Source organism: Salvia hispanica, chromosome 4, assembly GCF_029641045.1.
Source record: "Salvia hispanica isolate PSC_SH4W2 chromosome 4, Shi_PSC_v1, whole genome shotgun sequence".
Classification (NCBI taxonomy): domain Eukaryota; kingdom Viridiplantae; phylum Streptophyta; class Magnoliopsida; order Lamiales; family Lamiaceae; genus Salvia; species Salvia hispanica.
Genome location: NC_142695.1, coordinates 23,560,565 through 23,574,598, shown reverse-complemented (window position 1 = coordinate 23,574,598; position 14,034 = coordinate 23,560,565). Strand labels below are relative to the sequence as shown.

The window sequence follows — 14,034 nt, the reverse complement described above, 5'->3', positions numbered from 1 at the left end:
TAAATTGTTATACAAACTAACAAGCATGTATTATGTTATGTATTAAGTCTTTTGACTCTTTTGTAATTTCAATTTTCAACATTTGTATTTGTAATATCGACATATCGTTCAAATTTGTATAGTTGTATCAATAAAATTCCAATTGTCCAACTCCAATGTCGACTTCTACTCTATTTGTCAATTGTCATTCTCGTTTTATTTATTTATTCGATAGTAAAAGACTACAACTATAACTATAAGGTGTAATTTGTAATTAGTACTGTAAATGAATAAATTTAAAAAAAATAATAAAAAAAAACAAATTTGAACCGGCGGTCCAAACCGGAACCGGCCCGGAACCGTCTGGAAACCGCCGATCTTGAACCGTGTCTGAACCGGTTCAAGAACCGGAACCTAGACGGGCCGATTCAGGTTCAGCATTTTTTCGAACCTGAATCGCCGGTTCCGAACCGGGAACCGGCGGTTCTTGAACCGTGGTGACCTCTAGTATTAGCTCATAAGCATATACACTACTGTATACATTAATGAATTTACATCAGATCACAATCTGGTTAATTTGAATATCACTTCACTCTGCAAATGCTAAACCTAAATGTCAACAGGCTCTGCATATATTCTTAAATTCAGCTTTCCGAAGATTCACAAATTGAACACGGCGATTCAGGGGAAATATTTCTGAGCAGTTACTCAATATTCAATCGAGGTGATGATTTATTCGTTACTTCAATTATAGATCTGATGTTTTGCAGCTTTTATCTTCGATTTGCTGCTATACCGTTAAATGCATCGCAAATTCGGGTCCAATTGTGTCATTGTATCTTCATTTTATCAGCTGTTATTAGACAATGCTGTCGATTTTGGCGCTTATTATGATTAGTTCTGAGCTCTGTTGGTTTATGTTTCGTTTGTTGGGTGCAATTAGAAGCTAAGCGATTTATGCCGTATATGGTGAACAATTATGTCGGCAAGAGGTAACATTTTGAGTATTTAAATCACTAGAATTTATTGTTCCAAACCTCGGAGGCTGCAGTGTCGTGATTAGGAGAAAATGAATGATCTATGGTGCTAATTAGTATAATGTTCATAGCTTTCGTTAATGATGGAAAGTTGCACAGTTTTGGGTTATTTTGTGTGAGTAGTACCAGAAGTAAGAAATTGCAATTCTGGAGGTTTTAATTCCAACCTATCTGAGCTATAATTCATCTTACCAGGAATATCTGAATGGAATCAGAAACTGCCAATTCATCTCTACCACAGCCCGGGCAAGATTCTAATGTTGGATCTTCACCCTCCAATGTCGTGGAGAAAGCAAGCTCAGCACAGGGTCCAACTTCAGTGTCATCTACATCTGCCATTTCCGCTTGGGCCAGAGGTCTTAAACTTGCGCAAACGCAACAGGAACCAAAGAAAACGAATTCTGGGAATTTCACTTTTGCACGCCTTGCTAGTGGGCTTGGATTGCAAATTCCTTCAAAATCAGATGAAAATGCGGACAAAGGTTCTGCGCCTGCACAATCAGGTGTTATAGGATCTCTTACTAAAGGAATAGTTGATTCCTCTTTAAATGCTGTGAAGGCTGTGCAAGTAAAAGCCAGACACATTGTCTCACAAAATAAGCGAAGATACCAGGTAGGAACTGCTAGCATAACTGATTTCATTTGAGAAAGATGTTCAGCAATCTTCCTAACTTTCTTAGTACTTTTGTTTCTATACTATTGCTGTTTCAGCTCTGGGTAGCTAACACTGATATGTCTTGTAAATTTGAAGCCAGATATAATAGGGAAAAAAAGAAATTAAGAAGTAGTAAAGAACTTAGCATCACAATGAAACTAGTCCTAATTAGTTATGAAGTTTACAACACAACCCTTGTTTACCTTCACAAAAAAAAATTGATACTTGCGACAGATGGCTTAACTTGTAGAGTGTCGCCTTTATGCCACAGGTATATGGTTCTTGGAATGTGAGGTGTATCTTGAGTTTTTATTTTCGTATCTCGAAACTCGTCACTTGTATTATTACTGATACAAATCCATAGGGTTTCATCCTAAAACCAATTGGTGATAGGAGAAGTGAACCATTAGACCTATATAGTGGTTTTAGCTCTCTTTACACCGACGTGGGATATTGTTATAGTTATTTTTATTTCATTTGCCAACAATTACTTTTGGCAAAGGAATACTTATGTGCAATGTTTATTATGGCATCTATCATTTTATGCTTCATGGCTCTTTATATAGCGTTCAAGCAAACAATCAATTGTTTGTAAATGTAACCCCTCATCAGTCTCTCTTTTTCTTCTTTTCATATTCTACGTAATACATAACAATAAATTTGGTTTATAAATCGCTTTATTTTTCAACTGTAATCAGGAAGGAGGATTCGACTTAGATATGACATACATAACCGAGAACATAATCGCTATGGGGTTCCCTGCTGGTGACCTAAGCTCTGGTTTATTTGGATATTTTGAGGTTAAGGCCCCTTTAATATCTCGAAATCCTCATAGTTTTTTCGGGGTCTCTTTTATAAATGTGCTCCAAACATGATACAGGGATTTTATCGGAATCATATGGAGGAAGTGATCAAGTTTTTTGAGACTCATCACAAGGTATCTTTCTAGAAGCATTTTCTTTTTTACGTACAACCAAATGTAAAAAAGTCCATACATGATACTCCACCTCAATAAAGCACATTGTTTTTTCTATGTGGTAGTGGTATTTAGGTTGGACCAATTGATATCATAAAGATGATTGAGATGACGAAACGAACTCAAGAACAGAAAGTAACAAACACTCCTCCGAAGAGGCCACGTATTTGCTGAACTCCAAGTTATATTTCTGAATGGTGAAAAATGTACGACACAATAGCCCGAAAAATATGAAATTGACTAAATCCTAGTAAAATCCAGGGACTATATACTTATTATGGGTTTTACTCTTAGAAAACTAACATAATAATCAAAGACTCGCTCAACTAATAAAGTAAGACTCAACAATGACTAAAGATATATATAATCAATAAAACGAATAATTACTGCTGCTCACCTATCGTAGCTAATTCGACAGGGCATAAACTTTGAATGAAGAGAATTCAATTGGATACTAAGGATAATATTGGTAGATTTGAATCCCATTATTCCCATATTTATACATTCTCAATAGTATCTTAAGTTTCTACTGTCTAGCTTCTTGTGGTTTCATAATGTTTCCGGTGCCTAGGTCACATTCACATAATTTGTCTTGTACAATTCTCTTTACATTTTTATGCTTCTGAAACAGTTCTATATTTGCAGGGAAAATATAAAGTATATAATCTTTGTTCAGAGAGGTTGTATGATGCTTCACTATTTGAAGGAAAGGTACATACTTGGTGTTAAAATATTTACTTTGAACTGAATGAACGTGCTTTAACTATTCAAACGCATAAGATCCAGCTAAAGTGCATAGGATGGTCCATTTGATAACCTCTAAGATTTGATATTGTTTTATCTGAAAAAGTTGAAACTTATCATAGTACTCAATCATGAAAGTAAAAATGTACAACTGCTTGTGTTCACCTTTTCACCTTCCTGCACTCACCATATAAAGTCCATTGGTATTTTTAAGAAAAGAACTACCTTGACTAAAATAGTCAGCTGATTATTGTGTTGTGATTATTTTTTATTGTTCGCAAAACAAATACTGGAAAGATGGTTGTTTGTTGCTTCTTAAATTTGGGCAGGGTTCTTGGGGTGAAGGGTGGCTTATCTGGTCAAGGTGCTAAATAGATACTCCACTTTGATGTTGTTACCTAGAGTTGTTCGCAAGCTTTGAGCTTCTTTTTGTGTGACTTTATTGATCAGAGGAACTAAAATATTAAAAAGAATGAGCAATGAGAGCTGAATCAAGAATAAAAGCGAATGCTGTTTGCTCATTTTATTTTAGTTTGATCCTACTGGAAAGTGAAAATTGTTAACTTATCTAAGTTTAAAAATTAAACAAGACAAATGCACTTGTCTCACTTTGTATAAATTTTTCATTTTTGTTCAGGTTGCATGTTTCCCATTCGACGATCACAATTGCCCCCCTATCCATCTCATAAAATTGTTCTGTCAAAGTGCTTACTCATGGTTGAAGGAGGACATTTTAAATGTGGTAGTTGTTCACTGTAAAGCTGGGAAGGCAAGGACAGGATTGATGATATGTAGCCTTCTTCTGTTCTTAAAGGTAAAACATATTTTACAATAAAATTATTGGTCCTGTTTTCAGGGAGGTTCAGCTCCTTTTATTTGTTATCGAAAAACTTTAACTTTGTCTCTAACTGCAGTTCTTCCCAACTGCTGAGGACTGCATTAGTTACTATAACCAACAAAGATGTGTTGATGGGAAGGGTCTTATTCTTCCAAGCCAGATTGTTAGTCATATATTCCCTTATACAACGATTCTGTGGAATCTAGTATACAAGACACAGCTGACTGTTTTTGTGAATTAATCAGAGGTACGTGAAATATTTTGAGCGGATCTTGACGCAGTTTAATGGTGAAGCTCCCCCTGGACGTAGGTACATTTCTGAACATTTATTTCCCGATGTAGAGGTTGATTTTATAAAGGTACTGACAACATCGTGTTGCAGGTGCATGCTAAGAGGGTTTAGGCTTCACAATTGTCCATATTGGGTCAGACCTTCTATTACAATATCTAATCATAATGGTAATCAGTCGAATTTGCTTTTCTATTCATTCAAAGTGTTGAATCCATTTCGCCATCTTCCAAGAAATACTAATATTGTTGAATTTTTCCCGGTGCCTTTCACTTGAGAATGATGATGCAATTATTCTCACTCTCCTGGCAATCCTATTTTATAATAACTTTCAATGTTATACTTCGTTATATTGTTTACAAACAGTAGTTAATCTTACATGGGCTTTACCCATGAACTATAATTTTACAGGAATATTGTTTTCCACGAAGAAGCATCCAAGAACCAAGGATCTCATGGTATCTTTCTTGGGTTACTTAATCTGATTTTATTAGAATATAGTTGTGCAGTTTTTAAATTTATTTTCTGAAGAACAGATAATCTCCTGTATTTCACCTTGATCTCTGCTTGAGATTTTGAGGTCTTATTCCATCAGTTCTTGATCACTATACGACATTCATCTTTTCTGCTTTGCAGCCTGAAGATTTCTGGATCCGTGCACAAAAGAAGGGAATTGTGGTTTTTGCCTTGCCAGGGGAACCTGGTCTTACCGAACTAGTGGGAGACTTCAAGGTTCATTTTCATGATCGCCAAGGAGATTTCTACTGGTCTGTACATTATCATTTTCATTGTCATTATCTCTTTAGTCTATATTCTATAAACTGCATTTGAGGATTCATCAACCCTTATCACTGATTTGAGAGTTGTAGTCTTGTAGACATTGAAGTAGGTTAAGATTTTTGAAAAATTCGGAGTTTGATTGGGGTTACAGATTCATAGAGTTAGCCTGTTGTTGCGACAGTGCGTTCACGATATGATATCTGTAACAGCTCATATGTTCTTTCTTACAGTACCTTTGGATATTTGTTTGGAAATACATAATTAGCATGATTGTTAAATATACATTAACCAATTTTTGTCTGTACTCAGTTGGATGAACACATCATTGATGGAAAATAGAGTGATTCTGGCTGCTTCTAACCTTGATGATTTCGATAAAGTAAGCTCCTTTGATATCAATTTTAATGGTTTCACGGCTACCACGAATACGTCACTCCTTTCTTGTGAAATAAGGATGAGGAGCAAGTTTCTTTCTTTTTTGTGTCTGCTCTCATTAACTGGCACTATCACATGCAGAGAAAGTTGCCTTCACCAGGGTTTCACGTCGAAATCGTCATGGTAGACTACGATGGAACTGCCCCATCAAAGACGAGAGCTGATGACAGTACAAAGGGCGCAGATGGAAAACAGCAGGATGCTCCTTCAAGTAGTGAAAATAAAGACCCTTCTTCTCAACAGAACAAACAAAACAATGAAGACGATGTATTCTCGGACAGTGATGGAGAAGAACATGCACCTTCAAGAAGCAGCACGGTGGATCAGGGCCCCATCTCCGTTGCAGGAACTGCTCCACAGTCCGAACAGGCCAGCAAATCTGAGCGTGTCTCGTCTGTATCTCATCAAATGGAACGCCTTTCTGTGGGTAGGGAGTCAACGAGTTCTCAGTCTCAGTCGAAAGAAGTAAAAGTTGACGAGGTTGAGAGGCCTTCTTCCACAATCCCCAACATGGGCTCCACAGACATCAAGGCCATTGCAGCAGATGCTTCAGTTTTCAGTTTTGGAGATGATGAAGATGATGAAAGTGATTGAAGAGACCAATCTCATATGGTGGATTTTGTGTTTTTCTTTTTAAGTTGGTCTCAAAATTGGAACTTGTTTAGATTCATCACTCTATTCTATTTAAAGAACTATTTGCATTCCAAAACACAAGAAATGGATTAACACTTCAAATAAAGCTTTGGGGCCTCAAAAAATGTGTTCACTCAAAATTTTAGTCACCTATTATAGGACTTAAACAAAACTACAGCAACTCAATGAAGTTGAAAAATATCCAAATAAGGAAAAGAAAATGTAAAATATTAAAAATACAGAAGCAGCATTGACTAGCTACAAATGAGAACAATTCACCAAGGCTACCTTCTCCTTTCTTCACCATGCTTCTCACAGAAGGGGCTGATGCTTTCGAGGTCAAAAACAGACCTCGTAAAATCACCTATTTCGTTAGTAGATGTCACCATTTTGTCCAAAGCAAGGCAGCTCTCAGACATTAACATGGAACTGTTCTAGAGTCCTTGTTTCCTTGCAAGTGCAGCAATTATTTTATTCAAGCTCGAAATTTCAGTTTCTCTTTGACTTAGCTCTTGCTCCAATCTTCCGATCTCTTTCAGATGCATTTCACAATGATCCGAGCATTTATTAGAACTCTCAAGCTGTATCAAAGTTTCATCTGTTCTTGGCTTTTTCACTGTCCCGAGACTGTCATCTTCTGCTGGCCTCTTCTTTGTTTCATGGCCAACAGAATCATCAGCAACAATTTTACAAACATAAAATGAACCAGTTGTTCTGGAATCAAGCTCAAATTTTACAAGCTTTTGTGGCCGTCCACATGAGTCCTAGCAAAGTTGGATAAAAACGCATCAAAATTAATAAATGGAAAATAGTAAGATGGATTTTATCAATATCAGCTTTCTTTAAGTCTGGAACATTCTGATGGACAAGCACGAGAAAGTAATACAGACAACGATTACACACCTTTTCCCGTTCACCGTCAATATTCGCGAATGCCTTGATTGCCTTTTGCTGAGTGCTGAATATAGCAAAGGCTGAATATGTTTTTCCTTTTTTTACCTGCAGATGGACTTATCAAATGGCATAAAATGATAATTGAGGATGTTATCATACTTAAAGCTTATACGAAAGTAGTCATGGCACATTTTCAAGATGGCCAAGGCATCATATGCCAAAAATGGCAGAAGACAGTATAGTTGAAAAGCTTGATATAAATCTATGATGGATTGCGCTAATTGACTGAAATAAAATAAGAACGCTGGTCTTTGACATTAATTAGTTTTATTTGGTAAGCAATTGATGAATATGTTTGGTGGATTTATTGTCCTGGTTATAGAGCCCTTTACCTTTTCAAGCAACTAGTACTTAGAACCTATAGTTCGAAATTGTGTTAAACTAACTAACAGTAAAAGAATAACATAGGAAGTCAAGGCATTGTAAATTAAAGAAATGACGGTAGATTTGTCTAACCTTCACTTCAATAGAAAAGTCTCCAGGAAGAACATTCTTCAAATCTTCAACAGAAATGTTGGCAGGGACCCTATGTATGAGCAACCTCGCCTTATCCAAGTCTTTTACCTGAAGTAAAATGCATCTGAGTGCATGTCATGATTAAAATGTTCTAGAGAAAAAGTGAATGCCAATTGATGTCACCTCCTCAGCTACAATATCATCAATCTTTCCCTCTAATCTAGCCAATACAAGCTTCATAGCGGCACGTGCATCATCCAAACAGTTGTGCAGATTTCCCTTCCGGAGCTCATAGCCTAACAAAGCCTGGCATACCACACAGGGTACAGAATAAGGAATGGCAGTTGGTGTACACACTAACATATTAAGGCATAAAAGGGTACTACTCCAAGCAGGATTGATACATTAAAATTGACGGGATGGTGGAATTAAGAATAAGATGTTCCACATCACATCTGTCCAAATTCATGGAAATAAAGCCTACCTTACACAACAAACTCAGTGAAGGTTTTCTGTTGGTACGATTTGCGTACTTGAAGACATATGACGTGTCAATCACCCTTGTGCAGTCTAACTTCATTGCTGCCAAAAACAAAAGATAGAAATCAAGAAATATAGGAGATTACCAATAAATCATCATTCTAAAAAGTTTAACATATAATGCAGAGTCGAACTAGCATAGCCTATAATCATAGCTGGACATCATGTATGTATAAGGGTGTCTCCGGCGGCGCCCCTCCCACTCGCCCTTCCCATGCCACGTCAGCACTAGCCCCTCCCATTCCACTGCCACATCACTAGCCCTTCCCACTGCACTAGCCCTTCCCACTCGCCCCTCCCACTAGCCCTTCCCACTGCACTAGCCCTTCCCACTCGCCCCTCCCACTAGCCCTTCCCACAATTAAATTAATTCACAATTAAATTAAAATTCACAGAATTAAAATTCGACACAAATACGAACGGGAAATACGAATATTTCAATAAAAAAAAAACATACATCATTCGAAAAAAAAAAATTACATAGTAGATAGAAAAAATTACATTGTAGAGAGAGAAACTTGTCAACACAAGTAGTGTGAATGAAATGACGTTGGAGGAGCCCTATTTATAGAGTTTAAAAAAAAAAAAAAAAAAAAATTTAAAATGTCGGACGTCCGAGTGGGACGGGCGACCTTCGCCACAGTGGCGCCCGTCCCACTCGCCCGTCGACGGGAGGGGCGAGGCCATCGCAGGGGCACTCGGGACGGGCGTGGGCGCCCTTCCCGCCCACTATGGCGCCCGTCAGGTCGCCCGTCCCCGACGGGCGAACGGGAAGGGCGCCGTTGGAGACACCCTAAGTTTAACATGTAAAGCAATGGAACTTACCTTGGAGATCGTTATTGAGACTGTGGCCAACTAAAATGGTTTCATGTGATAGTAACTTCCTCATAGACTTCTGTAACATGCCACATAAAGCAAACAAATGAGAAATCAGAATATAGATGTTGATGTATCCAAACAACAGAAAAGTATACCTGCACATCATTCAGTGTATAAGTCACTCCATCCAAATCCTTTGCAGAGATTCCAGTTATATCCGTTCGATAATCAGCAATAGCTTTGTTTGGATTTACAACTTTATCAAGTTTAACCTACGATGAAAAAAATGAAATTAAATTTTAATAGGCATGCACATAAATAGGAAAACCATTGATGTCGAACGGATAAGATTTTCAACCAAGTGTCTTTTGAAATACATTGAACAATAGCGTTTGGAGTGGATACCTTCAAATGGCGGTCTACTGCACAGACCTTCACCAAAGCTTCAGTTCCATCTTCACAAAGAACCATCTCACAATCTATAGCAATAATCTCTGTAGATTTCATTGCCTTTGACTTCTTTTTATATTTTACAACCATCCATTCCTACAGAGAATAAAAAAATGGCAGACAGGTGAAACTACCAACAAAAGCACCATAACACACATGAAAAAATTGATGAAAAATTGTATAATGCAACATAAGGCAATTTGACGATGAGTGTTGGCTAACCCATTGTATATTAACTATTAAGAATGTTGAAACCTGAACAGTATTTTATGTGGCAATTACAAACACATTTCACAGGTATGCATACAGATGAATTTAATTAACCTACCAGCTCATGAGAGGGGAAGGAATAATCAACAGGGTACTGAGGATGCTCCAAAGTCAAACGGACTAGCTTCTGCATTAATAGAAACAACTCGGTAAGCAGTTTCATTATCAAGGTCCTTAACCACAGATGAAGATGTTCAATTCAAACCTGTTCCGCAGTTTCATCATCAGGAGAATCTTTCTTAAGTTGTTCCACATCTTGGCGGTTAGAATGACACTTCAATACTTGCTTGAAGAACTGTAACACGACATGTAAGAACAATATTCAATACCTGTGCACACATTTCAATCAACATATAAACTTCGCCCAAACCTATGTTTACCTTCAAATCATCGTCTTGCAAGAAAGTCTTCAAAAAGGCACCTAAATCGTCAACAGACCTTCGTGAAGGATCGCTCAAACTTGCCCCAAACTTCTTGTCATGGGCTTTGAGAAATTCTTTCCAACCACCTTTACTCCCAGCCATTCCTTTCTTCTGTGCTAATTTCACCATTTCTACTAAAACCTAATGAGAAACGTACAATAAAAATGTAAACTCTAAGCTAGGAATAACCAAAATCTAATAATACCACTGTTATCATCTCAGGTATACAAACATGTAAAAGTAAAAAATCTTTAACCAACCAAGTTCTTTAGCAAGGATTTTAAAATCACATTCAGTTGAAATAAACAGCAGCAGAGGAAACACACAAACATCACTAAACCAAAAAAAGCACATTAACAATGAGGAAACAGCTTGAGCTGATGCATGATATCAATGTAAAAACTTACCTCCTTTTTTGCAGAGGCGACTAACTCGTCCATTGTTGGCTGTGAAAAACGTGGGCGGAATTCGGAATTCTCTCCTGTTAGGGTTTATGCAGAAGTGAAATTTATTACACTAAATATCAAAGCTGAAGAAATCGCAGTGATGATATTTTCGCGGCAAGATAAGTTGTGCTTTAAATCAAACTCTTGTCGATAAAACCTAACGAATTTGAAGAATCTGACTGAAAATATGGTTGCGACGAATCGACAACAGCAACAACGATTACTTGCAATTCTAATATGAATATGAAGTTAGATACTAACTCTGGGGCAAAAATTTGAACTTGATTGTTTACAAATAACTAAATAAACTAGTTAAGAAAGTCGGGAGAAGAAGGATGAAGAGTGAGAGTGTTTCGTCGGAAATGGAAGAAGAAGACGACGGCGGGAGAGAGAGAGAGGGTATGAGGGTTAGATGATTCGAATTTGGGCCTTTCATAATTTTTAAAATGAGCACTAAATATTGGGCCTCAAATAATTCATGGTTCAGTATAAAACGACTATACAAATTAAATCATTATATATTAGATCATGACATTTGTAAATAAAATTGGTCATGCTGTATGAGGAGTGATTAGTACATAATTTATTGACATGAATTTATTTAAAGTATTATATTTTTAAAGTAAAAAAAGTAAAACAATAATATTTTTAAAATAATGAATTATACATAAAGTATAATCAAGACAATAATAATAATAATAATAATAATAATAATAATAATAATAATAATAATAATAATAATACAAAATGCTCTATACATAATTATATAGAATAAAAATATTTTGAAATATTATTATTTTAATATACTAGACTAACCAATTAAATTATAAGTACTCCATTTATTGATTTATTCCAAGATAGCTTAATTGTATTCCTTTCGAGTTGTGTCAAAGTAGTTGAGCTAATTATTCTTTTGACAAAATATTTTATTCTCTTTAACCATCATACTTATTATAGTACTCCCTCCGTCCCACATTTATAGTTACATTTAGTTAGGGCACGGGTTTTAAAGAATTGGTGGAGTGTGTAATTAATGAAGTGAGATGGTGGAGTGTGTAATAAATGAAATGAGATGGAAGAGTGAAATGGTGGAGTGTGTAATAAATAAAGTGAGATGAAGGAGTGTGTAATAAATTAAGTGAGTTGGTTGAATGTGGGTCCCTTGTTGACTTTTTGGTTTTTTATTTTTGTTTTGGTTTATTTGTGTTGATAATGGCATTTAGGTGTAATTTTAGTGAATAATGGGGTAAAATTTTATGTCCAAATATGGAAAATTTTAAATGTGACTATAAATATGAGACGGACTTTTATGGCAAAATGTAACTATAAAACTGGGACGGAGGGAGTATTTGGTAATCATTTATTAAAAAAATTATTTTTGCAAAAATAATAATTAATATAATAAATACTTATAATTTATACTTTTAAAGGTATATTGATCATGCTTTCATCAAACTTTTAATGAAGATTGATGAAATAATAATAAAATTTATTATTATAAGTATATACTATTGTTATTATTTTTTATTTGAAATATAATAAATTTTAATGTAAATTCATGTCAACAACCATACGAGCATCCGCATCGCTGACTCGATGCTGGCTCGGTCTCGTCACGACGAGACGACACATCTCGTGGCGCGACGCGTGCCAGCGAGGTCGGCCTCGAGCTGGCGAGACGACGCGCGCGCGCCACGTGGCGCGCGCTGGAGCATGGCATGACGCCCACTCGCCGGCCCGCGAGTGGGCGTCGTAATTATGACGTAATAATTTTTTTATATATAAATTCGAAAAAATCGAATTTAATTAAAAAAAAAAATTCAAACGGACGGTCGAATTTTTAATTTTTTTTTTCTTTTATTATTCTATAAATATACTTCATACTCCATTCACCATTTTACACACAAAAACTACTCTCATTCCTCTTCCATTTTACACACAAACACTACTCTCAAATTGTTGAAAAAATGTCCGGCGATGGAAACTCCAGCGGCGGCGGCTCCAGCAGGCGGCGCTCCGGCGGGTTCGACTTGAACTCGTTCGACGATTGGGCGAGCATGTATAACTGTTTGGGTACTCCCGGTTCGTCGCCGGGCACCCAAGCCTCGACCACCCCGCCGGCGTACCAAACACCACATTTTGATGTGGATGCATACTATCGTCCCTCCCCCCCAGAGGTACGGGCAATCGCCGGGATTATCCCAAATTCTGGAGAATTTTTTGGCGCCTGAACGCAGTTTGCTCGACTGGCCAATAGGTGGAGGCTCCGGCTCCGGCAGGATCAGCCTCAGGCTCGGCGTCAATGCCGAGGAGGAAGAGGAGGAAACGGAGGAAGAGGTTGTGGGAGACGACACCCGTCATCCATACAGCCAAGACGAGACGTTGGCTCTGTACGACGCTTGGATCAGCGTCTCGTACGATCTTGTCGTCAGGAATCAACAAACCAACAAGTGTTTTTGGCAAAAAGTCACCGAAGTTTACAACGCACGAAGGCCGAAGAAGACCGTTGCCCGCAACGTGAAGATGCTCCGCAGTCATTGGGACCGATGCGACAGAGATGTCAAAATTTTTTGCGTGATATACAGGGGAGAAGAGGCGAATTATCAGAGCGGAGCCAGTGGAGCCGACATTTTGAGAGCGGCGTTGCGGGTCTTCAAAGACGACGTCGGCAAAGATTTCAAGCTTGTCGATGTTTGGTCGCAAGTCCACCACCTTGAAAGATGGGCTGGCGGTGTCGAGTCGGGCTCGAAACGCACGAAGCACACGGCGCGTGGCCACTACTCGTCTAGTGATGGCGGCGAAGGCTACACCTCACGTGAGGGCACGCCAACCGATGATGCAGGGGGGTCTTTGATGCGTATTTTAGAGTATCCAATTCAGTTCACACAAGATATCAAGTTTAATTAATTAACTCTAATAATACTACGATACTGCAAGATTACAGTGTCGTTAGTAGTATTTCAAGTGTCGATCCACAGGGAGGTAGAAGATTGTTTAAAACTTAAAAACTTAAAAAGATGTAGCATAAAGATTTGATTTTTTGGTTTTGAAAGATGTTGACAAAATAAAACTACAAGTTAACTAAAGAAAGACTATTCAAATGAGAAAATATGCCACTCCAAGTTACTCACTAGGCTTGTATTGTTCTACACCTTTATCAACGAAACATATGAAGGGATTAAATCATCAACCTAATCACATACACTGAACATGTACACGATGTGTAGTTCACAATTAGCTGAACACATAACCTATGAACCAATCTTCGATGTCTATAAACTCTTGCGGAAGCGCTAGAGAAATAAACATCT

General features: G+C 37.4%; 2 protein-coding genes across 2 annotated transcripts; one reads left to right on the top strand and one right to left on the bottom strand.

Moving 5' to 3' along the window:
- Positions 1–532: 532 nt before the first annotated feature.
- On the top strand, positions 533–6,472 carry LOC125193879 (phosphatidylinositol 3,4,5-trisphosphate 3-phosphatase and protein-tyrosine-phosphatase PTEN2A-like). The gene is made up of 13 exons (XM_048091813.2): positions 533–703; positions 1,212–1,629; positions 2,370–2,471; positions 2,552–2,608; positions 3,293–3,358; positions 4,029–4,205; positions 4,306–4,392; positions 4,475–4,539; positions 4,612–4,688; positions 4,930–4,976; positions 5,155–5,285; positions 5,608–5,677; positions 5,815–6,472. Exons 2-13 carry the CDS (start codon positions 1,222–1,224, stop codon positions 6,325–6,327), a joined length of 1,800 nt encoding a protein of 599 aa, XP_047947770.2. The 5' UTR covers positions 533–703; positions 1,212–1,221; the 3' UTR covers positions 6,328–6,472.
- Positions 6,429–11,148, bottom strand: LOC125193881 (small RNA degrading nuclease 1-like). Its single transcript, XM_048091814.2, has 12 exons — positions 10,685–11,148; positions 10,236–10,418; positions 10,061–10,150; positions 9,914–9,982; positions 9,541–9,681; positions 9,291–9,407; positions 9,142–9,211; positions 8,261–8,358; positions 7,960–8,082; positions 7,777–7,884; positions 7,270–7,365; positions 6,429–7,130 (listed from the first exon to the last, which is right to left on the bottom strand). The coding sequence occupies exons 1-12, from the start codon at positions 10,715–10,717 to the stop codon at positions 6,801–6,803; spliced, it is 1,458 nt and encodes a 485-aa protein (XP_047947771.1). The 5' UTR covers positions 10,718–11,148; the 3' UTR covers positions 6,429–6,800.
- Positions 11,149–14,034: the final 2,886 nt, after the last annotated feature.